Genomic DNA, 27,012 nt, shown 5'->3' on the forward strand with positions numbered 1-27,012 from the left:
TAACTGATTAAAGTCCTATTCATGAGTGACTCACAGTTTTCATGATGCAGTCAAAGAGGAATGTGGACGAGGCTCATTGTCATGTATCGCTCTGCCTGCCTCGTAGACATGTTTGGAATGTGCTGTGGTAGATTTCACACTCAAAACGGTGTCTGGCCCAAACTCTATATATTAATGTTTACATTTACTACGTGTTGGTCATGTTTTAGTTTTTTTTTCTGAAGGGAAAAGTCAAACAGAAGAAGAGTGTCAGAGTTAAGGTGGTGAAGAATGTTAGAGAACGTGTTGAGGCACGATTAGAGGATTAAACATGTTGTCCTCCCACTGGTTTCAATATCACACAACGATCCACCAGCAGAGAGTTAAACAGCTGCAGTGTGTTGAAGGAGAAGTGAGCCTCTGATCGTCAATAGGACATCATGGATTTAACTCGGTGCTTGTTGTTCGTGTCAATGTTTTGCTGCTGTGTTTCTGTCACCTCAGGTAAGAGCTGCAACTCGACACTGTGTCGCAGGAACTGGTTCGTCAACGTTACACAGACACGCATTCAGCCTTTACTGTATCTGAGTATATATTAATGTGGTTTTATCTCAGGAGGAAATATCCAAATGTTATCTTGGATTATTTAATATTATATCCAATGTTTATAAACACGGACAAGTACAGAATGTTTTGACTGTGACATTGTTTCTAACACTGGGTTGTGGTGAACTCCCAAACAGACGGGAAATGTAGGCCTTTCTAACTACACACGTATTTATATCTGGGTTTCGGTCTGTTGCTCAGAGAAGACAAGACATTGGATAAGGTCACTTTCGACTTGACGAGAAAGCGATGGACATTTGTCACTATTTTCTAATGTTTACTTAAAATATCACTGTTTGTTTTCTTGAAGCCTGTTAGAATATAAATAAAATTGTCCATCACAAAGCCCCAGGTGACTTAACAGGACCACATAACTGGTCCTGTCTCAGTACCTGTACAATCATTTTACAATGACAAAAACATCAAACCTCACATTTGAGAAGCTTTAGTAAGAACACATCTTATATGTTTGGTAAACTAGTGCAGTGCTTGACCTAAACCTGCCTCTTCTGATGGGCTGTTCTCTTGTCCTGTGTTACAGTTTTTTTCGATTGCATAAACACTAAAATCAAAAGTATAACACAATTATCAAACATGACACTCAAGGAGTAAAACATGGGCCCAGATCTGCACCACTATAAGCACAATGTCAGCTTCACACTTTTTGAAAAACAATACACACAGTGATCTGCAAAACACTAAACACACTTGTATACATTAAACACAGAAGTATATCAAGATGTCACTTCCTTGCAATTCCTAAGCACTGCTGTCAAATGACCACCCCTATGGGCCAATTGGTTAAACACAGCCATCAGGTTTTCAAACACATGATTGCTTAATTGTAGACACACTAATCAGGTTTAAGCACTTTAAAAATGCATCAGCTGAGTTCACCTGTTTTCAACCAAAATGGAGCTTGTGCTCAAAAAAGAAGAAGAGTGAGGGTGAGAGGGGGAATCCACGGAGGTAGAGAAGGCTGCGGCTACGGCATTAGTAATGATGGTGTGCGTGATGTTGCACACTGCACACATAACTTTCATAATGTAAATGTACTGTATTCCAGACCTATGCTGAACTACACAATCTTGTCTTTCACTGTTAATCTGAGAGTTTTACAGATGGATGCTGAGGAAATCGCATGAATTCATATACATAGATGAGGCAGGGTTCATAGGACAAAATCAAAAAGGAGAGGCAGACATATCATTGGCCACGGGGCTATAATCCATGTCCCAGGGCAACGTGGAGGAAACATCACCTTTTGCGCTGCCACTACACAGAATGGGGTCCTCCTCTGTCACGCCAACATGGGCCCTTACAACACACCTCACATTCTCACATGTTTGGACCGATTACACAACATCGTCACAGCAGTAAACCACATGCACCAGATGCAATCCATTGTCATCTGGGACAATGAGTCATTCCACCGCTCTGCTCTGGTCCAGAACTGGTTTCAACACCATCCACAGTTTACAGTACCATACCTTCCACCATACTCTCCGTCTCTAAACCCAATCAAAGACTTTTTCTCGGCATGGCGGTGGAGGGTTTACGATCTCCGGCTCCAGGCTCAGGTACCCCTCATTGAAACCTGTACTGGATACAGAATGTTCTGCTTGTCTGATATTTGTCGAGCTTACAGTTTTATGCACACTCCTGTAGTAGCATGAAAACTGGGACACGTTTTGATGTGATTCTCCATGTTGACATATTGACTGATTTGGGGATATGGAGAGAAATATATTCAATTTTCATGGGACTGCAGCATTGGTCTTGTGTAGTGTTTGGTGAATTTATTGTATATTTGCACTTTCTCAGAGTACTTCACTTATAGAACTCTAATCACTGAGAACTGGAATTGCTAAAAGTGTTTAAGGTTAGCAACAGCAGTGTGTAACTGGCTAAAGCAGAATTAAGTAATATGAAGCGTGTGTGTTTCATATGGCAAAAAAATATGGTTTTGATAAATAAGTGTATAGTTTTTACAAGAGTGTTTTTGTTTTGCAAAGGATCTGAGGTGTTCTGCTGATTGGGTGTGTGGTTGTGCTGATTGTGTTTAGTGTTTGAAACACCGGGCCCTGTTTTGAAAATCGTGCTTAAGCAATCGAAAAAAAATGTAATGCTCTGGAGATACTTCAGAATTGTTCCTTGTCATTAGTGAGTCCTCCTCAAACAGATCTACAATATACTGGGTGCAGAGCTTTTTATTAACAGTATATGGTGCAGAGTTAGGTTAGACAACTTTGTGTTCATCCTCCCTGGTTTATCTGGAAATTAAGAGTTTATATCTGATTTTTTGGGGGCATAAAATGTAACTGAATTTGCTTTATAACTGTTCATGTGAGAAGTTATGAATAAGTTGAAGGTTTTACTTAACTGGTGTTATTTCTCATCTATGTCAGCTATTTCAGGGGTGTGATAAGCAGACAGGTAGATTAATCAAATAATAATTATATAAACTGTTTACAATGAATATACTCTCCATCAACTAATCAGTGCCATGATCTGTTTTTTTGTGTGTTAATTTTTTAGCTTCGGTCGAAGATCTGGGGTTCATCGCGTATGAGGTCACTGAAAACCCTGGACAAGCTTATGTGGACAACGCGAAGTTAAAGAGTAACCTCACCAGTCTTTCTCCAAATCATCTACTGTATCTGAGTATATATAAATATGGTCTTATCTCAGGAGAAAATATGAAAATGTTATCTTGGATTATTTAAAATCAAATCAAATGCTTATAAACACGGACAAGTACAGAATGTTTTGACGGGGACATTGTTTCTAACACTGGGTTGTGGTGAACTCCCAAACAGACAGGAATGTCGGGAAATGTAGGCCTTTCTAACTGCACATGTATTTATATCTGGGTTTCGGACTGATGCTCATAGAAGACAAGACATTGGATAAGGTCACTTTTGACTTGACGAGAAAGCGATGGACATTTGTCACTATTTTCTAATGTTTACTAAAAGTATCAATTTGTTGTTTTCTTGTAGCCTGTTAGAATATAAATAAAAGTGTCAATCACAAAGCCCAAGGTGACTTCTTCAAATAACTGGTCCTGTCTCAGTATCTGTACAATCATTTTACACAGACAAAAACAGCAAATCCTCACATTTGAGAAGCTTTATTCAGAAGATATCTCATATATTTTTTGTTTGGTAAACTATTGCAGTGCTTGACCTAAACCTGCCTCTTCTGAATGGGCTGTTCCCTTGTCCTTTGTTAATGCTCTAGAGATACTGCAGAAGTGTTCCTTGTCATTAGTGAGTCCTCCTCAAACAGTTCTACAATATACTGTGTGCAGAGCTTTTTATTAACAGTCTATGGTGCAGAGTGAAGTTAGAAAACATTGTGTTCATCCTCCCTGGTTTATCTGGAAATTAAGAGTTTATATCAGATTTTTTGGGGGCATAAAATGTAACTGAATTTGCTTTATTACTGTTCATGTGAGTAGTAATGAATAAGTTGAAGGTTTTACTTAACTGGTGCTATTTCTCATCTATGTCAGCTATATCAGGGGTGAGATAAGCAGACAGGTAGATTTATTAAATGATAATTATCTAAACTGTTTACAATTAATATTTTCTCCATCAACCAATCAGTAACCATATCTGTTATGAAGTATTATTTTTTAGATGATTCATGGAATCGGGGGTATCCCGCGTATGAGGTCACTGAAAACCCTGGACAAGCTGATGTGCACAACGCGACGTTGAAGAGTAACCTCACCAGTCTTTCTCCCAATCATCTACTATATCTGAATATATATAAGTGTGGTTTTATCTCAGGAGAAAATATCAAAATGTTATCTTGGATTATTTAAAATCAAATCAAATATTTACAATGTTTTGACATGGACATTGTTTCTAACACTGGCTTGTGGTTAACTCCCAAACAGACTGCAAAGTCAGTTATTTCAGGGGTTTGATAAACAGACAGGTAGATTCATTGAATGAGAATTATCTGAACCGTTTACAATAAATTTTCTTTCCAGCAACTAATCAGTGCCCTGATTTGTTTTTATGTGTTTGTTTTTAGATACCACCAAAGGACAGGGGTACTTAGGGGTTGATGTCCCAAAAAACCTTAGACAAGGTTTTGTGAACCGCGCCACTGCAGAGACGTTGATGGGTAAACTAACCACAGTCTTTCTCCCAATCGTTTGCATCATCGTATTTATTGTGGGACTTCCTGCCAACGGCATGGCACTCTGGGTCTTTCTCTTCAGGACCAAAAAGAAGCACCCGTCATCAATTTACATGGCCAACCTGGGACTGGCTGCCCTCTTCTTTGTCATTTGGACGCCCCTAAAAATCACCTACCACTTAAACGGCAACAACTGGACCTATGGAGAGCCGATGTGCAAAGTCCTTGTGAGCTTCTTCTACGGGAACATGCACTGCTCCATTCTGTCCATCACTTGTCTCAGTGTGCAGAGGTACTGGGTCGTGGCTCACCCTCTGTCCCAGCAGAGCAAGAGCACCAAAGTGGCTGTTGGCGTGTGTGTCTCCATCTGGGCTTTCATCTGGCTCACCACCACCCCTCTGTACCTGTATGACCACACTGTCAAGCTCAAAGACCCGAACATCACCACCTGCCATGACGTCAACATCATAGAAGACCTAGAAAATCCATTCCCCTCTGTCCAGCTCCCGTTCTACTACTTCACCTTCATGGCCGTCGTTGTGTTCCTCATCCCTTGTGTAGTGATCGTTGTGGCCTATATTCTGTTACTCAGAGCTCTGGGGAACAGCCTGCAGGAAATTACGGCAGCAAAGAACCGACACAGATCCAGGGTGTTGATCGTGACCGTCCTGGTGACATTCATAGTGTGTTTCATCCCCAGTAACATCATGCTGGTGGTGCATTACACTCTTCTGAAGAATGGAGTGATAAATAATGGTTACGGCTTCTACATCTCCACATTATGCCTGGCCAGTCTCAACAGCTGCCTGGACCCGTTCATCTACTACTTTGTGTCAGAGGACTTCAGGAACCATGTGAAGAACACTCTGCTGTGCCGCAGCAGCAGGACTGTGGAGAGGATGAGAGTTTCATTCAGCTCATTGAAAAACTCCAGGAAGAGCAAGTCAAGTACGTCAGACACAGGGGACACAAAGAGCAGCACAAGTTAGCCAGATAAAGCAGAGATATCGCGCATTGTGTCTGTGCTTGCACTGTAGTGTTCAGATAACATGGCATCACACAGGCAGTGTGGCACTGGGACACATTCTATAAAGACTGTATAAGACTGTATAAGACTGATAGGAGTGGAATTTGTTTTAAGATGTGTGTTACTTCATTATGAACTGATGTTTGGTTTTAAAATGTGAAAAATGTATAAATATTTTTTTATTTTTCATTTATATGTAAAGGTAAAAAGTGCCTTTTTAAGGCCTGACTTGGCTGCACAGATAAATGTGGGTTTTCTAAGATTGTCACTGCACTGAAGAACATTCATAAACAATGTCTGAAATAAGAGCAAACTGAACTGATTTGTGCAGCGGATCACTTGTGACTTATTTTATGTCAGTCAGACTTTGGTCAAATCATTTAGCAAAATTCCTGCAGCAAGTTTGAATGTAACTTTAACTTTTTAAACCACCTCTTGCTGAGGTGTTGATCTAATTTTAAGTTTTAATGCCCCAAAGAAAATGGTGTAATTTCTGTTTAGTCTCTTAAATAAATGATAAAACAAAAGAATGCAGTGTCTGTGAAACTCCTTCACTCGATTGTGTAACTGATTAAAGTCCTGTTCCTGAGTGACTCACAGTTTTCATCATGCAGTCAAAGAGGAAAGTGGACGATGCTCCTTGTCATGTATCGCTCTGCCTGCCTCGTAGACATGTTTATATTTTGTGGAATGTGCTGTGGTAGATTTCACACTCAGAACTATGTCAGGCCAAAACTCTATATATTAATGTTTACATTTCCTACGTGTTGGTCATGTTTAAGGTTTTTTTCTGAAGGGAAATGTCAGACAGAAGAAGAGTGTCAGAGTAGAGTTGTTGAAGAACGTTAGAGAACGTGCTGAGGCACGTTTAGAGGATTAATCAGGTTGTCCTCCCACTGGTTTCACTATCGCACAACGTTCCACCAGCAGAGAGTAAAACAGCTGCAGTGTGTTGAAGGAGAAGTGAGCCTCTGATCGTCGACAGGACATCATGGATTTAACTCGGTGCTTGTGGTTCATGTCAGTGTTCTGCTACTGCGTCTCTGTCACCTCAGGTAAGAGCTGCAACTTCTCACTGTGTCGCAGGAACTGGTTCGTCAACGTTACACAGACACGCATTCAGCCTTTACTGTATCTGAGTATATACATGTGGTCTTAATTCAGGAGAAAATATCATAATGTTATCTTAGATTAATTTAAATCAAATCCAATGTTTATAAACACGGACAAGTACAGAATGTTTTGACGGGGACATTGTTTCTAACACTGGGTTGTGGTGAACTCCTAAACAGACGGGAATGTCGGAAATGTAGGCCTTTCTAACGACACACGTATTTATATCTGGGTTTTGGTCTGTTGCTCAGAGAAGCAAAGACATTTGATAAGGTCACTTTTGACTTGAGAGCGATGGACATTTGTCACTATTTACTGATGTTTACTAAAAATATCAGTCTGTCTGTTTTCTTGTACCCTTTTAGAACATAAATAAAATTGTCCATCACAAAGCCCCAGGTGACTTCTACAAATAACTTGTCCTGTCTCAGTACCTGTACAATCATTTTACACAGACGAAAAGACCAAATCCTCACATTTGAGAAGCTTTAGTCAGAATGTATCTCATATATTTTTTGTTTGGTAAACTATTGCAGTGCTTGACCTAAACCTGCCTCTTCCGAATGGGTTGTTCTCTTGTCCCGTGTTAATGCTCTGGAGATACTTCAGAATTGTTCCTTGTCATTAGTGAGTCCTCCTCAAACAGATCTACCATATACTGTGTCCAGAGCTTTTTATTAACAGTCTATGGTGCAGAGTGAAGTTAGAAAACATTGTGTTCATCCTCCCTGGTTTATCTGCAATTAAGAATTTATATCAGATTTTTTGGGGGCATAAAATGTAACTGAATTTGCTTTATTACTGTTCATGTGAGTAGTTATGTATAAGTTGAAGGTTTTACTTAACCGGTGTTATTTCTCATCTATGTCAGCTCTTTCAGGGGTGAGATAAGCAGACAGGTAGATGTATTAAATGGTAATTATCTAAACTGTTAACAATTCATATTTTCTCCATCAACTAATCAGTAACCATATCTGTTTTTATGTGATATTTTTTAGATGATTCATTGAATCGGGGGTTTCATGTGTATAAGGACCTTGAAAACCCTGAACAATATGTTGTGGAGTCCGAGACAGCAGAGACGTTGAAGAGTGAACTCACCACAGTCTTTCTCCCATTCATCTACATCATCGTATTTTTGGTGGGACTTCCTGCCAACGGCATGGCACTCTGGGTCTTCCTCTTCAGGACGAAAAAGAAGCACCCGTCATCAATTTACATGGCCAACCTGGCACTGGCTGACCTGCTCTTTGTCATTTGGACGCCCCTAAAAATCGCCTACCACCTTAACGGCAACAACTGGACCTATGGAGAGCCGCTGTGCAAAGTCCTTGTGAGCTTCTTCTACGGTAACATGTACTGCTCCATTCTGTCCATCACTTGTCTCAGTGTGCAGAGGTACTGGGTCGTGGCTCACCCTCTGTCCCAGCAGAGCAAGAGCACCAACGTGGCTGTTGGCGTGTGTGTCTCCATCTGGGCTTTCATCTGGCTCACCACCACCCCTCTGTACCTGTATGACCACACTGTCAAGCTCAAAGACCCGAACATCACCACCTGCCATGACGTCAGCGTCATAAAAAACCGCACAGATCCATTCCCCTCTGTCCAGCTCCCGTTCTACTACTTCAACTTCATGGCCGTCGTTGTGTTCCTCATCCCTTGTGTAGTGATCGTTGTGGCCTATATTCTGTTACTCAGAGCTCTGGGGAACAGCATGCAGGAAATTAAGGCAGCAAAGAACCGACACAGATCCAGGGTGTTGATCATGACCGTCCTGGTGACATTCATGGTGTGTTTCATCCCCAGTAACATCATGCTGGTGGTGCATTACGCTCTACTGAAGAATGGAGTGATAAATAACGGTTACAGCTTCTACATCTCCACATTATGCCTGGCCAGTCTCAACAGCTGCCTGGACCCATTCATCTACTACTTTGTGTCAGAGGACTTCAGGAACCACGTGAAGAACACTCTGCTGTGCCGCAGCAGCAGGACTGTGGAGAGGATGAGAGTTTCATTCAGCTCATTGAAAAACTCCAGGAAGAGCAAGTCAAGTACGTCAGACACAGGGAAGACAAAGAGCAGCACATGTTAGCCAGATAAAGCAGAGCTATCGAGCCTGTACCTGCACTGTAGTGTTCAGATAACATGGCATCACACAGGCAGTGAGGCACTGGGATACATTCTGTAAAGACTTCACTGGGATGAGAGGAGATTTCTTTTTAAGATGTGTGTTACTTCATTATGGGACACATTCTATAAAGATAAGACAGTCATTTGCAACCAGTTCAACTCAAGGCATCTCATATGAATGTGAACATGACTGTACTGGGATGAGAGCGGAATTCATTTTAAGATATGTGTTACTATATTATGTACTGATGTTTGATTTTAAAATGTGAAACATTTATGCATATTTTGTTATATGTTGTGTATATGTAAAGATAGAAAGGGCCTTTTTAAGGCCTGACTTGGCTGCAACAGATAAATGTGGGTTGTCACTGCAGTGAAGAACATTTACAAACAATCTCTGAAATAAGAGCCAAACTGAACTGATTTGTGCAGCAGATCAGTTGTGTCTAATTTTATGTCAGTCGGAATTTGGTCAAATCATTTAGCAAAATTCCTGCAGCAAGTTTGAATGTAACTCTAACTTTTTATACCACGTGTTGTTTTTAAACCCCTTCACTCGATTGTGTAAATGATTAAAGTCCTGTTCCTGAATGACTCTCAGTTTACATTTAGTACTTGTTGGTCATGTTTTAGGGTTTTTATCTGAAGGTAAAAGTCAGCCAGAAGAAGAGGATCAGAGTAGTGGAGTTGAAGAATGTTAGAGAACGTGCTGAGGCAGGCTTAGAGGATTACGTAAACAGGTTGTCCTCCCACTGGTTTCCCTATCGTACAACGTTCCACCAGCAGAGAGTAAAACAGCTTACCTAATTTTACAATACACCTCAGCTAGTGACGTCCTACGTCACTCTCTCAGTGTGGGTGCAGCCTGTTTCTGGGTTTCTAGTTAAACTCTTTCAATGTGTGTCACAGTCAGGTTCTATTTTCAGTTGAAATCTCTCACCTAAGACAATGCATGTTGTCTTCTAAAAGATAATAGAGTGTCAACAAAGGGGGGTATTGTGAACTAAATTGAAGGGTCCTGGTATTTTTTTCTGTAGATAAGGAGTAAATGAGCCAATGTGTTTCAAGCATCTACCCCACCCAAAGAGGTGGGCTGTTTAAGAAGGTAAATGATTGCTGTTGGGTGTCGTGTTACCTTTTGTCAGCACTCGGAGTAAATAATACCTTCTTTTCTCATGTTGGGGACAGGGCCACTCCCTGTCGATGTTACATTTACATTAGTTAGCTACATTATGTGACGAGGGCACACATAAACCACTTCTTAAAAAAGAGAGAAGGGTGAAAAGATTCTGATTGTGGTTTGTAAAAGTTGATGATCCAAAGGGGGTTTGAGGGCACCATGAATTATGCAGGGAGTGATATGTCCTGCAGCAATGTTTCTGACCGTGAATGATCCTGCAGGATTGAAAACGCAGATGACCTTGAACATAATGCCGGTGTGCACACATTTAAAAACACATCCTGCTGCATGACACAATCAACACAGGTTTGGTGTGAGGGCCATTGTTATAGGAATTATACTGTAGTTGCACTCCAAACAACAGCATTGCAACACATAGCAATGTTCTTGGGGAATAATTCATTATTCTTTGGAAACTTACTCCCTTTCTAGAGTTAAATGACAAAGGCGGATATCACACTCCTGTTAAATGTGAACTTATACCACCGGGAGCCAGTTACGTAGCTTAGTATGGAGAGTGAAAACAGGTTGAACAGATCATCTGTCCAAAGACACAAGAAAACTACCCCCACCTGCACCTCATATCCTTTTACAAAACTCAAAGTGTGAAAACAGCATGTTGTGGTTTTACTGCTGCCTCTTTACCTGTAAAGTTACTTCTGCAGTTGCAGGCATGCAGTTTAAGTGGTGGTTTGCGTTGCATATTTCCATGACAAAATATTTACGGTATGCTCCATAGGAACTGGCGGATTTCATCAGCGCTGTAACCACAAGACTGACAAGTGGTCAGGTATTGAAATATGAGAAAATAACTAGCTATTGAGAGATGGCACTGATCTGACCTGATGCAACTGTTGAAGTTATTTTACCAATGCACAAGTGAGATGATTTCTTCCATATGGTGCTGGTAGATTGCAGAACAAACAGAAATATTTAAAATCCTTCCTTTGAGCCTTTGTTTCCGAAATAAACAATAAAAGAAATCACTCAATTAACACCCACACATTACGGTCCCCATCATAATCACCCTTGAGTTTAAAGTTTGTTAATTTCTTCATAAATAAGATCCTAGTACTGAAGAAATTTGAGAGACAGTTTTGCTTGAGGCATGTGAACATGTTTCTTCGTGAAACAACCTGTTGCAACTGTCATTTCCCTCGTGATGAAGAAACACACCACGACACACCGCCTGTGTCTCCACCTGAGATGAGGGTGCTGACCTATGACTCACTGCATGTCCTCTTTGATTTAAATAGACATGACACAATGCTAGATAGTTCAATCTGTGCAAATAAGAATTGTAGATGTAGCCCAAAGAAATTGTTTTGTATTTCAAAAAAGTCAAATGAGTTGATTTCCACAGTAATGTATATTAGGCTACCCCACAATACTAAAACTGCTTTGTTTGTTTAGTACCTTTCAATACAGGAAACAACACCGATTAACAATCGAAACATGAATAAAATAGATATTTTGTTTCAAAATATTTAATAAAACAAGAGAGAGGGCTCTGAGGATCTGATTTCCTGTGACACAGGAGAGAACACAAATTCAGAGATATACCGAACATAGCAAAGAGTCTCGCAGTGTTTGATCCTCATTTTCACATGTGGAAGACTTTTCATCAAAAACATGTTAATTCTTTTTGGGGTGAGTTTAATGAAGAACTCCTCCAGTAAGACCATTTTGTCTGAGAGAGCGGATGATAGATTAGTATTGCGCCCACGCATTATACTGGGATGCAGCTTAAAGACCACTATTCATGCGTGTGAGTGAGAGAGTCGGTGCTGCGGAGGGAGAGAGGGAGAATGTTTGTGCTAACGTGTGTGTAATCACTCTGACAGATCACACCATCCACCGACAGCACATTCTCAACTACTCACCAAAGTGCAACAGAAGAAATCTCCAAAAAGTGCTTTAATCTTTTACTTTTATTTTACAGGGTACTGAAAACAGGACCTGAGAATACCATGGAGACGAACATTAATATATTAACATTAATGGAAAATCTCTAGGAATAAAAAATAAATGTACAAAGTACAACAGTGTCTGGTAAAACATTACAGATAATTATTCTCAACAACTTACCAGAAAATGTTAAGATTGATAATCAGCTCCAAAACAGTGAAGAATATCCGTACTCTGTTAGAGAGCAGAGCAGAATACCAGTAAAGAGTGAATCAATTTAACAATATCAACGAGAAGGAAAGGCAGGGAGATGGGGAAGAGAGAAAGTGTTCTCCCGAAGAGGAGTGAGGATAATAACTAGTGGGACAAGAGCAGGTACAAAAGAGACGGAGCGAGTAAAAGAGAGACAGAGTCAATGAGGGATTAATTCAAGCTCTTTCGTTTTTTCTCCCCTTCAGCTTGTCTGGCAACGTGGCGTGGAGTTGACACGGTGTGGGTGCCCCCCAGCCAGTCCCAGTGAGAGAAGAATGGGGCAAAATTGGTGCTGGGTCTCTGGTGGTGTGTGTCATGCTTGGGAGCACCGCCCCAGAGGCCAAAGGGCACCAGGTTATGCATGGCCCATGGGAAGTTGTAGCCGCAGTGGTCCTCGGTGGAAACATAGACGTTGAACACCATGAAGCCCCATGTTGTGAGGCAGTGGCATTGGAGCAGGATTGGGTCCACCGTAGACCACAACCCCACGCTGAACAGCTCCCAGCCAGACAGGTACTGGGTAACCAGGCTGAAAGGCTGGTTGTACTGGTGGTGCACGGCGTGGAAGGTGCGATACAGCCAGGGAATCCGATGGTGCAGCAGGTGCCACAGGTAATACTGGAAGTCGAAGACTACCATGCAGCCCAGGATGCCCAGGAAGAAGCTCCAGAGAGAGGGTGCTTCACGAGGCAGAGGGGTGGGCGGCCTCCACAGCCACTGGGCAACTGCAGCAGGAAAGATGTACAGAAGGTGGTTGTAGATGGTGATGCCCAGGGTCGTCCAGATGTTTGGCCAGGAGATTGGTTTGTCAGGATGGAGCCTGTAGCGGTTGATGCTAGGCCAGGTGGGAGCCAGCAGGTCCAGAACGGTGTAAAGAGCTACCAGGAAGAAGTAGGTGGTGACGGAGAGGAACACAGGGATGAGAGGGCTCGTCAGAAGGTCGTGGTGGTTCTGATGGAGGAAGTCCCAAAGGGGCTGCAGGACCAAGTCGTTGGACTGGCCCCATGTCACGTTGTCCACATTCGTCATCCAGGATAAAGCCTCAGTTCTGAGTAACCTGCCCGTGCTCATCACTAACAAGGCGTCTCTCTTTCAAAAGAGGGCAGATTCAAGAGGATTATTTTCTAACACGCTTCTGGAGAGGATAAACAGAGTCTAAACGAACGGAGAGATCCGATCAGCTTCTCTTTATAGGTTAGGCAAGAGCAAATTGTCTGGCGAGATTGTGCCAAATTGGACTGGCGGGCTGTCTTAGCCTCTTATGTATATTCAAGCCCCACCTCCGACCCATCCACCTCCCCCCCCGAATTTCGAAAGCGGGCACTTAGTAAAGGCTCTTTTTCATGGCACAAGGACCACAGCCAGGACTCAGAAGCCCGGCCAAAACAGCTCTAATTTTTGACCCAGATCATGGAGAGAAGGCTTCCGTTTACTTGTGAATTTGAGTCTGTCACAAAACGCTTGAGACGGTGTTTTATACTTGTTAACATTAACAGAATAGACATCATCTGAAACAAGTCATACAGTCTCTCGCTGTTATTGCCTCTCTCAGATTATCAGACACACACACACACACACACTTGTCTCTCTATAGTTGTGAGGACACTCATTGCCATAATGCATTATCTAGCCCTAAACTAAACCGAATTCTAACCATAACCCCTAAAACCAAGTCTTAACCCTGAACATTCCTTTCAATTTGTGAGAACCTCAACTCAAAATGTCCTCACAATAACTGTATTGAACGCTTATTGGCCCTCATATCTATAGAAAGACACACACAAACAAACGCACACACACACGTACACACACACACACACACACACACACACACACACACACACACACACATACACACACACACACACACACATATGCACACACATACACTGAACACTGACATTTGAGCCCAGAGGAGTAATTAATCATACACCAGCTGTCAAATGAGACATGAATTCAAAAGCACTTCCTTTCTGACGTTGGATTGCTGTTGGCCTATCACTCAGTTTGAGTTTGTTTACAGAAAAGAGTTCATTTAAAAAAAAAAAACTGAGCTGGAGAAGCAAACACAGCTCTTGTTTCCATGGAGTGACCCAATATTTCTTTGCAGAGCAGAGGATTGGATAATATCTCATTTACCACTGTGCACTCTATGTTAAGATGTCGACTTAAGATGCTCTTAACACTGATTTCATTAAATAACAACATATCACATGTCAACAGCAGGCCAGACAATTATTCTTCAAGTATATTGAGTTCATGTGTGGTAAGAGGAAACAGACACACTGACATACACAGGGTTTGATTTAAAGTTGACTGAATAAATCCACCCATGTGAATGCAGGGGAAACCTGCATGCACTGCCACTGGCTCAAATATTCTGACACATAACACCATTCATTTGAGTTGCTGTTTTATGTTAAAGTTAACTAATGAGCTTATAGTCATGAATAACTCAATTTTTAATTGTCAGGATATCTGTTTTCATATGTTTCCAGTATTTATCAATCAATAAATCAAATGAAATTTGTATAGTCCATATTCACAAACCACAATTTGCCACTTTAGTCTTAACAAAGTGTGAAATCTTTTGCCCTTAACCCTCAAAAGTAGTGATGGAAAAAACACTTGACAGTCGTACAACAGAGCTCTTCCACAAAATCAAAAATTAACAACATTCTTGAAAAAAGATAGCGTCTAACATAAATGTATTCTTAATAATGATAGTATATGTGAGTATTCATATCGTTTATTCAAGCTATCTAGTTGTAATCATAGTCCAATTCTTCTTCTACTTCTTCTTCTTCGCTGTGATAAAATTCAGGGGCTTCATCCTTCAGAGGACGAGGTCTACCCGGCCCACGAAAGAGGCGGTCTTCAGTACATTGAGAAGGCCGAGCTCAAATGATATATGCTGGTCTACAGAGGATTTCCATGATCGGCATCAACTTCCCATTTTGCCCGCATTGCTATTGCATAGCAAAAGAGCTGAAGTTGGATTGGACCAGAAGGTTCTAATGCCCCTTGACACATTTTAAGGAGCTCACGAAATGGGACGGCCTACTCGCACAGCTGTGACTCAATCAGGCCTTGAAATGCAGCCTATGAAGGATGCAGCCCCTGAATTGAGACACATTACATAGCAGAAAACAGCAGGAGAGATGGACTTTAAAGACCTGCAGTGTAAACAATGTGGGCCCACTGCAGGCAACACTTAAAGAAGAGCATAAAAACAAACATATCCTGTCTGTAATAGGACAGTTAAAGAGTATTATCATTACACTTTCTGATACCTCTGATCAGCCAATAGAGGGCAACAGTAGTCAAGTCTTCACCAATCCTACACACCACTAAAATAATGAATGGGGAGAAGCTGCATCTGAGCAAGATTTTCTTAGATTTTTGTCTTTTTTAAAGGTTTCCAAAGTTGGGACGGAGCTCAACAGAGAGGACAGTGTTATTCATTGCATTCATCCAAGGTATGAGTTATGCCCAGGAAGCCTATAGCCAGTTTCAAGTTACATGAAATGAGTATTGTGTCAACAAGACAGCTGATGAAGCATTATCCTGTGCAATCCACATAGTTGGTGCAGACCATGAACAGTAGAGACGACTTGTGTTTAAACCAACAACACTGTCCAGGACCAAACTGGTTTTACTGCACTGACGATATTAGTATCTGTGCAATCTACAGCCACTATATTGGCATCAAAAAGTGAAGCACATTCATTAAGATATGTAAAGAAAGCTGGATTTATTTTATAGTTCCCCGACAACATACAGTACTAAATACTCTATAGCCTCCTATAACGATCGCTCTGTCTTATTGTTTCCTGTGGGACTTTGATATCGAGTCAAACCCAGATGAAAAACCCTGACAGTTACAGAAGTCAAAAATAACTGATAGCTCATGGAAGAAGATCTGGCCACTGTCTGACTCAACAGATCCCAAAACTAGAGATCGCCTTAAGGATTAACAGAAACAGCTCTTGGCACATTGTCAAAAATGATGAGGGTTAGAAACTGCTCCAGTGCCTCAGTAATCAGCTCGGTGGGTAGATGCGGGTGATCGCAAACCACGTTTTGATTTACCACTTGACTCACAAGTGTAAAATAAATGAGACGTGGCGCCCACCACATCACGCAGGTGTCTGAGGACACATTGACTCTACACTCGCGTAGGGGCGGCACTCGTCCGTTGAGCTCTGCTGCCACAAGGCTTCCAAGGAACACTGTCCAGACATTTCCTGGTTCTGAAAGGAACCAGATACAATTAAAAGTTTAATGCTGCACAGTAAAGAAATCTGATGTATGATTAATAAATGATAGAAGAATGAACTCTCGCTGAAACATGCAGTAGTTTATTTACTGGCTTGTACTTTACTGGATAGCTATAGCATCGGGCCAAGGATTCAGCAAAATGCCAAAAAAACACTTTGTTTAACAATGAAACAAAGTTTGTCAGAGCGAGTCACTGAAGTACACAAGTGAGAAATCCTCCAGCGGCTATTTACACTGCCCCTGACAGGGTGAGCACAGCTATGCTAACACCTCACACCAAAGCTTGTCCCTTCACTTCACTTTAACTTCCCCATGCTTACCCTTCAAAACACTGCAACCCTAGTATATGCTTTTCAAAACACTATAATGTCATCCTAACCTTGTTTGAGAACATTATACGTGTTTATCAATGTATTTATGTGTATACACTGTAGATTAAGATACAATAGTTATCATAGATTGCACATTAAATCAAATCCTTATATTGTGTGACGAGACTTTTGTACACAACCATGCAAAGGTTTAGTTTTAAACTGTTTATGTTGAGCTTCACTGTAGATTGAATTATCTTTTTACTTTATTATACATGACAGAGACTACTACAACACCAATCTACAAAGATAAAAATATATCAAAACGAAAAAGTAAAATAAACTACAAGCTGTTAAAGTTTGATTGACAGATGGATTTTGGTTTTGGAGAATGTCGAATTGAATGAATTCACTACTGAACGCAGCAAAGCACTTTCTCCGACCATTGAATTTAAATGTATTTGTAAATGAATAAACAATTAATAAGTAAATGTAATTAATATAATTAATAATACTTTATTTATCATAGTGTAATGAAAATATAATGACATATTATATCATATGATTACAACATTGTTTTATATTATGACTTTCACTCCTATAAGAATATGACCAAAATAAACATGACTGAATGAATAAAACATATGAAAGCTGTATGTTTTGAAAGAGGAGATAGATAAACCATCTGTACATGTCAATATACGTAGTGAATTGCAAGATGATAATAAATAACATGACTTCTATCAATTGATTACATATTGCTTCTATGTGCTTAATGGGGTGGGTGATTGGGATTAAAATAAAATGTTACAGAAGCTTTGCAAAAAAGAGCTGAACATTTTACTAAATACTGCAAAAAATCTAAAGGTTTCCTGGAATATATTGATGTCTGAATGTTGCCAGCTATTTGAACTGGAAAAAAGAAGCGCACAAGCAGTATTATATAGACACAGTCTCAATGTATTTGTAAATCCGATATGACACAAGACAGAAGAACCCGATTTTCCATTCAGGCTCAGCTGTAGACATGGCTGAGACGTTCGTTCAGCTGCCCGCAGCAGTGCAAAAAACAGAGGTTAGAATAAAGCTGGCGGAGGAAAGCCACTTTAATTGAAAGATTATGAAAAGCAGTCAGTCCCTCTGACATTGAGACTGAATGTTCACTTCACCACCACATTTCTCAGCAACATTTGTGTTGAGGGCTGCGACACAGAAGTGTGAAAACAGGCTTTACACTCAGCCCGGACTCCTTGATCCAAAGTGTGTTTCTTTCTCTGCTGCTTCAGGCTTGGTGACAGCGCGTGTTAACAGCGCTGGAGGTGTGAAAGGAATACACCTTCGGAATCACGTCAGCGTCCATCAACAGGTGCTGGACTCATCTGCTCAAAGGTCTGCATGGACAACCTCTATGAATATCTGCACAAAACTTCATGACAATCAACTTACCAGTTGTTGAGATAATTCATTCTGCCACAAAGTAAGATTGCTGTTTTATTCAACAGCTTTGATAAGATAAGATTAGGTAATATAAGAGATAACATAACATAGCATAACATAACATAAGACTGTGCCAAAATGCTTTAAGTCTGCTGCCATGATGCTTGTCCAGAAGAAAACAGCAATCAGCAGCCCTAATGACTTCAGGCCGGTGGCTCTCAAACCCACTGATGAAATGCTTCCAGAGGCTGGTCCTTAAGCTCCTCTGCATTTCATCCCTTTCTTGATCAACACCAATGTGCGACCGGAAACAACAGATCCACAGAGGACACCATCAACACAGCTCTTCATGCATGAGGAAGTTGTTTGTGGACTTCAGCTCCACATTCAACAAATCGATCCCCAGCAGAATGGTGACCAATCTCCAGTGCGCTCTCATGCAGATGGATCAAGGACTTTTCAACAAATTGACCACAGACTGTGAGGCTGGGGAACTATCACTCCCCGACCCTAACACTCAGCACTGGAGCTCCACAGGGCTCTGTGCTGCGCCCCCTCTTCTACTCCCTCTTGACCCACGACTGTGTACCAACCAAGAGACACAATCCAAATCATCCAGTTTGCAGATTACATCACTGTGGTTGTACTGATTCAAATTGGTGATGAGTCTGCCTTCAGGGATGAGGTCTGCAAACTGTCAGAATGGTACCATCAACAACCTGGCACTCATCTCCTCCAGATCAAAGGAGTTGATCAGGAAAAAGAAAAAACAACCTGCTCCCATCAGAGGAGAAGAAGTGGAGAGTGTGACTAGCTTTGAATTCCAAGGCACACACATCTCCCAGGTCTTCACATGGACAGATGACACAGAAAACCATCAACACACAGCTACTTAAACCCCAGGAAATTTCCAATGAAAGAACCCAATGTTTACGGCGGGCCACATCATCAAGGACCCATTCCACCCAGGCCACCCCTCTTTACTCCACTGCCCCCTGGAAGGCGCTGCAGGTCCATCAAGGCCAATACTTCCACACTCCTGAAAACTTTAAATAACTGAACTCTATCTAATAACCACATATAAATATATAGTTGTGTGTCTTACATTGGAAGGGCAGATGTGAAGAGGATGAACCGTGATGTAATTAAATAGAAATGCCTTTTTGATTCGTTACATTCACTTATCATTGTTTTTGACCAAAGCAGCAGTCAATATAAATATTTGCAGGCCCACTCAGTCATCTCCTTTTCAAGATGTTTAAAAGCTTAAGCACCAACACAATGAACGCAACACTTCTACTGCACCTGCCGTGACATTGAACATACTGCAGAGGACCTGAGGCCAAATTAACAAATGTAAAATCGCACAGCATCTCTCGGACAGGTGGAAGGCACGGTTTACATCACCTTCAAGACAATAAGCAGGGAATCACAATCTCCTATAAATCACAGGGCATTGAGTTTCATCATTTATAAATAATATGGAGGAGCCTTGTTGTGAGCTACAATCAGATTAACTGTAACTATCTCTAGAGGGTAGACATGTATCTATGAGACAAATGCAATATATATACATATAGTATGTATTAATGTCACCTTCCCTCACAACATTTTCTAACAGCGGCTGTGAGGGGAAACTGTTTCGTCACCTTAATAGATGGAAAGTTAATTTCTCCATGACAGTGGCTGTGGGTGGAAGAAAAGTTCCCTCAGGTGTTGTCTTTGGGGGCTACAGGGTGAAGAGTGTGGTTTTCCACTGTCACTTCTGACACACTGACAGAGGTGGGTATGGGGGGGGGAGGTGCCTATAGACCATTTGTGACCATTTTAAATCAAATATTTGCTTTAGAGGCTGAAACATGTTAATAAATCCATAACACATGTTTTTTGGTGATTGTTTGTCTTAGCTATTATATCATAAGTTAATGGCCAAGATGGCTACCCCTGTCTTAAAGGACCTTTATGTTGGCCACTACTCATTTGCAACAGTAAATTATTTTTTAGAAGAAAGGTAACAATATACACTACACAATATTATTCATACTGTATTCAGCCCTATTTTAAGTCATGTTTTCTTCTATCTGAGATACAGTATAGGCTGTAATACATATTCAATTTAAGGTAATAACATATTTCAATTAAAGTGAGATATTACTGCTGGTTCGTTTATATGTCCAATCTGTGGTTTCTGCATATTACCCATGATAAATGTCATGGAGTGAAAGTATAAGTATAAAAATACTCAAGTAAAAACTGTACTCAAGGTAAACATATTCCCCTGTTCAATCAAATAAAAAAGAAAACTAAAATGGCAACCTGTATCGTCCCCTGAGGAAAAAGCATTACACTGGTCCCAGTTAATATTTCCACTTGTGCTGTCTCTCATTAACCAGCAGGACACAGTTGCTATAAATTTCCTCCCAAAAAGTCGTGAAGCCAAGCATGCAGTGGGGCCATAGAAACAACGGGCCTGATGAATACCCGTGGGGCATCGGGGGTTACACTGGTGCACGTGTTGTTTTTCACTCAACGGAATTGATTAACACCTGGAAAGGAAAGACAGTTGCCATGGGCGTCTCACCTGAGGAATTAATTATCGCCACAAAGATAGAGGATGGCCCTCTTAGCTGCTCCTCATTTCCTAATAAACAAGCTGTGCCGCAGCGTCTCTCATCACTTGTGCAGGACTCTAACCAGGTGAGAAAACCTCTCCCACTGACCGAAGAATCAGCGCCTTCTCTCTGCTAGGTGGATCCTGTTTATTTGATTCAATTCTGTGTGAAAATCTTTCTCCTCCTCAGGAAGCTGCAAAGGTTTTTATCAATAAATCCTTTCTGATTCTGATTCTGATTCTGATCATCCCAGCAGAAATGCCGAGCCAGCTGGAGGGTGCGATGGACGCACTGATATCCGTTTTCTACAACTACTCAGGAAATGACGGAGACAAATACAAGCTGAACAAGGGCGAGTTGAAGGAACTTCTGAACAGCGAGCTCACCGACTTCCTCACGGTAAAGTTTTCAACATTTCAACATTATGGTTGTGTTTTGTCATGATGTAGCAGAACATATGGGGAAAAGGGAGGAAGGGGGTCTTCCTGTAACTCCTTGGTCATCTTAATTACCAGAAATATGTTAGTGCATCAAAGTGTGACCATTACATCTCCCTGTATTGGCTCAGTAGATGTATAATGACCATGTAATGTAATCACTGGTTCAGATGATGCTTTGCTGCTCCTCCCTGGCTATGACCCTGTTTGATCAAATGTTTATTTTTTATTTTCACACTATTCATTTTTTCACTATACATTTATTTTAGCACTCTGACCTTGTCTGAGGAAAACAGTCTTATCGATTGCGATCCTTCTGATTTGACGTGTAACTCCTGGTGGCTCTCACGCCATGGAACTGTGAGAAATAAAGAAGGAGATAGATAAGGGCGTTTGCAATAAGCTCCATCCTCTGAGTCTGTGTGATAGCAGCATGTGCAAGCCTGCGATTTCACATGATTGAGACCAGCGTGTCAGACAAAGCGGCCGAGGCCTAAGACCTCTGATGCTTTCGGATAAATTTATTATTTTCACTTCTTGTCCTCGCTCATGCCGAGTGGAAACCTCAGGTGTTCACACATCATCATCATCATCATCATCATCAGTGGCCCATATCGCCTCCAAATATAGACACTCCTATGATGTCATCACACCCCCGTGGGCTATAGTCACCTCTGACAACAGACGCAGCCCCACAGAGACGAACACACTCTTGGTTTCCATTGACTGAAAACTTGGACCCTTGGAAACCAAGACATGACACAGCACTGCATTTGTACAGCTTATTTTTGCAATTAAACCATTGAAGACAAGAACAGTTATAGACCACAAAGCTAAAAACTAAATTATGACAATAAAATTAGCTTTATGTTATTTTAGAGTTTGTTTCATTCAGATCAATTCTAGACATTTGCTTCTTGTACCTATTTTATTTTTATTTTATTGCGTGCACCAGCATCTCGGTGCAGTTGTGGCAGTGAATTTGGTTGTATTTTCGGTTTTCTTTTCTTCTCTGTTGTTGTTGTTTGCTGTCACCAACAGAAGCCATTTGAGAATTGTAAATCAAAACAAGATACATAAAACACAACAACACTTTAGTTATATTTGCCTAATGAAATGAATCCCACCTGGTTTGACTCCAGTGTTTTTCCTATTTCGACTTAAATAAGCCACGACTTTAAGATCCCATTGAATTGGAGGTATGAAGCCGTGACCCGTATCTCGATCCTGCTGGAAACAACCGAAGCAATAACCGTCCTGTGTAATCAGCTGTAGCTCGTGGATCGTTTAACAGTAACATCACTCTGCTCTTCACTGGACACGGATGGAAGCTTTGGCCTTGAGTCAATCCAATAACATTCAAACAACCACATTGGTGATGCTCATCCTACATGGACAGGCAGATATATGCAAATGGAATTTATCTAAGGAGTGTTTCATTGCTCAAACAGGGATACAAAGAGTCCATTGGAAAACCATTAAAAGGCATTTTAATAATCTCCAGCACATTGCTTGTTTATTGTGCTAATTGTGACTCTTTTTCAGTCTCAGAAGGATCCAATGCTGGTGGAGAAAATCATGAATGACCTGGACTCGAACAAAGACAACGAGGTGGATTTCAACGAGTTTGTGGTGTTGGTGGCCGCCCTGACCGTTGCCTGCAATGAGTTCTTCCAAGAGAAGAAAAAGAAAAGCAAGTAAACGTCTGTGGGGAAAACTGTATAAGCTCTGTAAATCGCCATCCATAAGTTTTGAAAATGACATCTTAATAAAAACAGTAAATATAACATCAGTTGAATCAGTTGTTTATAGTATTTCCCCCAGTACATGATAATTTGTGTATTATTTAGGAATATCAACACTCTCAGGCAGTTCTGTTGTCACAAATCCAACAATATGGAGGATAAATTCATTTTTATAGTTAAGTGATGTAAGTATATAGAGGATACAAAAGAGCCCCTTCCCCATAGTTTTGTGATTGTCACCTTTTTACATTGTTAATGGAGTTGTGTCTAGTCTAGTCTATGAAAAAATTAAAAGATTATTCGCTACAGCCTATTAATTCCGTGGCATTCACCATTAAAGAAACACCTTAGTCATTTAAAAATGTCCTCAAATCCTCTGTCATCATTTCATTATAGCTTTTGTCCCAGCAGACATCCCTAGCCGAGACCCTCTATGTTCAATATTAAATGTCAAATGTTAAATAACTAATATTTAACTCTATGGGCAGCCTCATTGTTAAACATTCTCATCCCTTAGCAGTTTTCCAGTCAGCCTCTGTTGCCTATAACGACATATTTTAGTTTTTCTCCCCTTGCTAGCGGAAATAACATATCATGAACAGTAGAACTGGATTCAAACTTTTTTTTATGTTTTTGTTTCAGTGATTAAGATGTAAATGTACAGCATCTGAAATGTTTAATGCTGTTTAAATGAACTCCACGAGACACTAATCTATTCATCCAATTTGTTTTATACAATATTTGAGCATCTTCTTTGAATATGACAGCTCAGACAGTAAAATGAAGACCAAATAAAATATAAACTTATTTAAGACATAATGTAAACATTTGATGAAACTGAATTAAATAAAAAGCTCAATATCCACTAGAATTTGCAAGATGTGCTTACTTCCTCTTTACCATTTACTGTGTGCAAGTATTAGCATATAATATGCATATAGCACGTGTACACATGACGTGGTCGATTTACTGAGGTATGAGTACGAGTTTTGAGTGTAAAAAAGAGAATTGGAGGACATTTGTTCCGCAGAAGAATCACCCCTGTGCCTGATATATCGATACACATGACATTATTCGATTATCAAAGGCATCAGTAGCACCGTCACACATTCAATTTGAGGGATTATGAGATGATTAATGATGTAGAAAGAAGGAAAAACCCAGTTCTGCTGCACAAGCCTGTCTTAATTTGTTTTATTTGATAATTTGGTTTGTTTGGACCTGAGTGATTTCATGTCAGGTCATTGGGGGAACTGCTAAAAGCTCATTGCATCAGAAATATCTGACAGAAAGTGGCCCATACAGAGCAGTATAGTGTATTTATGTAAAATTGTATTAGGAACACTGATAGGACTAAAAGAACAAGAAAGCATATACAAAACTGAAATAACACAATAACACACATATCTCATAAATAGATTTTACTGTACGGCACTTTAGTAAATTTACTTTCCAAAGCCATGCATGTGTAGGTGCGTGTGAAAGCATGTCTCATTCAGCTTTCCCTGCCCGGACACCACAGAAGGAGAGAGAGGCTGTGCTTTCGGGAAATGACTGTGTCTCAATGATGCATGACGTTCCCAGCATGCATCCACCACCTGCGTCTCCAGCAGCATCAGCCTATCACACATCCTCCTCTGCCCCTCGAGCACAAGTGCTGATGCTCTCACCTTGGGAAGGACAGAAGTGCAGACTGAAGCTGTATTTTCTAAGGGTTTTCCTGTGTGTACCCAACCCCCCCCCCCCCCCCCCCCCCCCCCCCCCCACCCCTAAATATATGTATGAAAAAAAAAACTGTTAATTTGCAGTGACATTCTCGGCAGTGACGTGGAGGCAAATCACTGAAACTAAATTCAGTGGCAAGTGTGGTGCTTTTATGTGCACAGATGGTGCCTGCACAGGCCTTTCGCTGTCACAATGCAATTTGCGTGTGATTGGCTGTAATCGGGCAGGATAATCACCCGGTAATCTCCCGTGGGAAGATGCCATGCAGTAATTATGTTTTTTGTCCAATTTTTAAAAGGTTGCAATCAATCCTGAGTGTCATTTGATAATTTTTTTAATGTGGGTATTTATACACGCACTCTTATGACGGCACAAACTCTTCAAAATGTTCACACTATTGTCTCCTCATTTCCTGTGAGCTACCGGCTCTTAGCAGAGAGCACTTCTCCAGCAGATAGTCTGAAATCCTCATTTCTTTGATTTCACTTTCAGCAAAGTCCTGGAGTCCCGTTAGAGTGGTGGGGAAATTTACTGGCAATTAAGAAACGCAGAGACGAAAGAATGGTTGCATCTGATGTTAAGTTTTCACTGGATGAGAGCACAATTAGGTACAAATTGTGTGTGACATAAACATAGTCTTAAATAGATGATTTTATTACATCATGAGAAATTAAATCTAATGAATTTGTCCTATTTTGTGTAAAATCTATAGTGAGGAGTCGTTTTTATGACTTTGGAACTGACAGGGTGAGTCACCGGATGGGATTTGAGGAGATACAACTGAAATAACAATTAGAGAAAGGCAATTAAGAGCAAAAACAGATTAAAGATTGATATGTTTAGAAAAATATGTGTTTAAAACATGCGTGACAGTTGACAGGTTTATGACGTCATTGAGTAATTAAGAAAGAATTGACCATTAAGGAATGAAAACAGTGCAGAAGACAGAGGAGAGGGCCATGACCAGGAGAGTCTGGAGATCGTCTGTTTTAAACAAACATACAGGCTGGACATAAATCAAGATTTTAAGACTTCCAGGACAGTTTCTTTTCACTCAGTGTCAGTCATCCAAATGTAGCTGCTGCCTGTGACAAATGTCTCTAAAGAACGCCCCGAGCCCTCATGCAGCACATGCTGTCTTTTCCTTTGTTTCGTCAGTTTGTGCGTCACAGTTTGTGTCATAACTCCTCATTAGTTTCTTAGCTTAAATAAAGCCTCAGCTGATGTGATATTGACCTTTCTCCATCATTTAATAAAAAAGGATGTTGAGGAAAGGATATAAAATACAGACCTCGACAAGATACAACAGACATAACAGTTTTTTATGTATTTTATAATCATAATTATATAACACGTACATCAAGTAAGATATAATCGATCAAATTAATTGATGAATCTGTGAAGACGCTGATATAAAAAATTCTGAAAAGATGCTATATTTAGTAAACTTTTTATTTCCTTTTAGAAATGTAGATGAAAATGTATGATTGCACACATGACAGGATTCTCACAGATGTAATTACAAAGATGTTGAGAGATTGACAGTGTCGCACAAATTAAAATTAGTACAGTTATGAGTTATATAATTAGGATGCAATGTTTCAGCATAGTCATAGTAAAACTTATTATTTAGTGAGGGTTATAAAGCTACAATTACATGAATTTGTGCTCAGACTTAATGTAGACTTTAGTTACACATATATTTTGAAACCATTAATATACAATTAGTATAGAAAAATCCCTTGTAAATATACTAAAACTGTAAATATTTTGTATCTGTAGGAATAATTTAAGTAAGTTAAGGTAATAAATTAAATACGTATATGTAATGCAAAACATTAAAAAAAACTTACTGTATAGTTAATAATGGTTTTAGTTTTGTTACTTTTTTATCCTTAATGCTCTAAGTTCACAATCTTGCAGAAAAACTTTTGACTACAATCAGAACCTAATATTTTAACAACACATCCTAATATCTTAACCTGTTTTTTGGTATATATGTATAAATTCAATATACCATACAAAATAATAAAAGAAGGATGCCCCCATAAATTGAATTCAACCAATCATTGACGGAACAATATAGGATGCAGACATTTTTCCATTTCCCT

At 40.3% G+C, this 27,012-nt stretch overlaps 3 protein-coding genes across 6 annotated transcripts; 2 read left to right on the forward strand and 1 right to left on the reverse strand.

The window, feature by feature from the left end:
• The first annotated feature begins 112 nt into the window (after positions 1-112).
• On the forward strand, positions 113-9,604 carry LOC128424564 (proteinase-activated receptor 2). Of its 3 annotated transcripts, XM_053410800.1 has the most exons (4): positions 113-483; positions 3,124-3,207; positions 4,633-5,803; positions 9,043-9,604. In XM_053410800.1, exons 1-3 carry the CDS (start codon positions 420-422, stop codon positions 5,727-5,729), a joined length of 1,245 nt encoding a protein of 414 aa, XP_053266775.1. In that variant the 5' UTR covers positions 113-419; the 3' UTR covers positions 5,730-5,803; positions 9,043-9,604. The 3 variants fall into 3 exon arrangements, with proteins under 3 accessions (XP_053266775.1, XP_053266777.1, XP_053266776.1); XM_053410801.1 differs by lacking the exon at positions 9,043-9,604 and having other exon boundaries at positions 418-483; positions 3,124-4,313; positions 4,633-5,735; XM_053410802.1 differs by lacking the exons at positions 3,124-3,207; positions 9,043-9,604 and having other exon boundaries at positions 4,633-5,735.
• Positions 6,618-24,036, forward strand: s100z (S100 calcium binding protein Z). 2 transcript variants are annotated; one of them, XM_053410804.1, is made up of 3 exons: positions 6,682-6,822; positions 21,251-21,393; positions 22,977-24,036. In XM_053410804.1, the coding sequence occupies exons 1-3, from the start codon at positions 6,759-6,761 to the stop codon at positions 23,130-23,132; spliced, it is 363 nt and encodes a 120-aa protein (XP_053266779.1). In that variant the 5' UTR covers positions 6,682-6,758; the 3' UTR covers positions 23,133-24,036. The 2 variants fall into 2 exon arrangements, with proteins under 2 accessions (XP_053266778.1, XP_053266779.1); XM_053410803.1 differs by lacking the exons at positions 21,251-21,393; positions 22,977-24,036 and adding an exon at positions 7,879-9,604 and having other exon boundaries at positions 6,618-6,822.
• On the reverse strand, positions 12,530-13,652 carry ch25hl2 (cholesterol 25-hydroxylase like 2). The gene is given in 2 exon segments (XM_053410883.1): positions 12,530-12,578; positions 12,580-13,652. Coding segments are annotated over 2 exon segments (894 nt in total). The 5' UTR covers positions 13,425-13,652.
• Positions 24,037-27,012: the final 2,976 nt, after the last annotated feature.

This window comes from Pleuronectes platessa, chromosome 19 (assembly GCF_947347685.1).
Source record: "Pleuronectes platessa chromosome 19, fPlePla1.1, whole genome shotgun sequence".
Lineage (NCBI taxonomy): Eukaryota > Metazoa > Chordata > Actinopteri > Pleuronectiformes > Pleuronectidae > Pleuronectes > Pleuronectes platessa.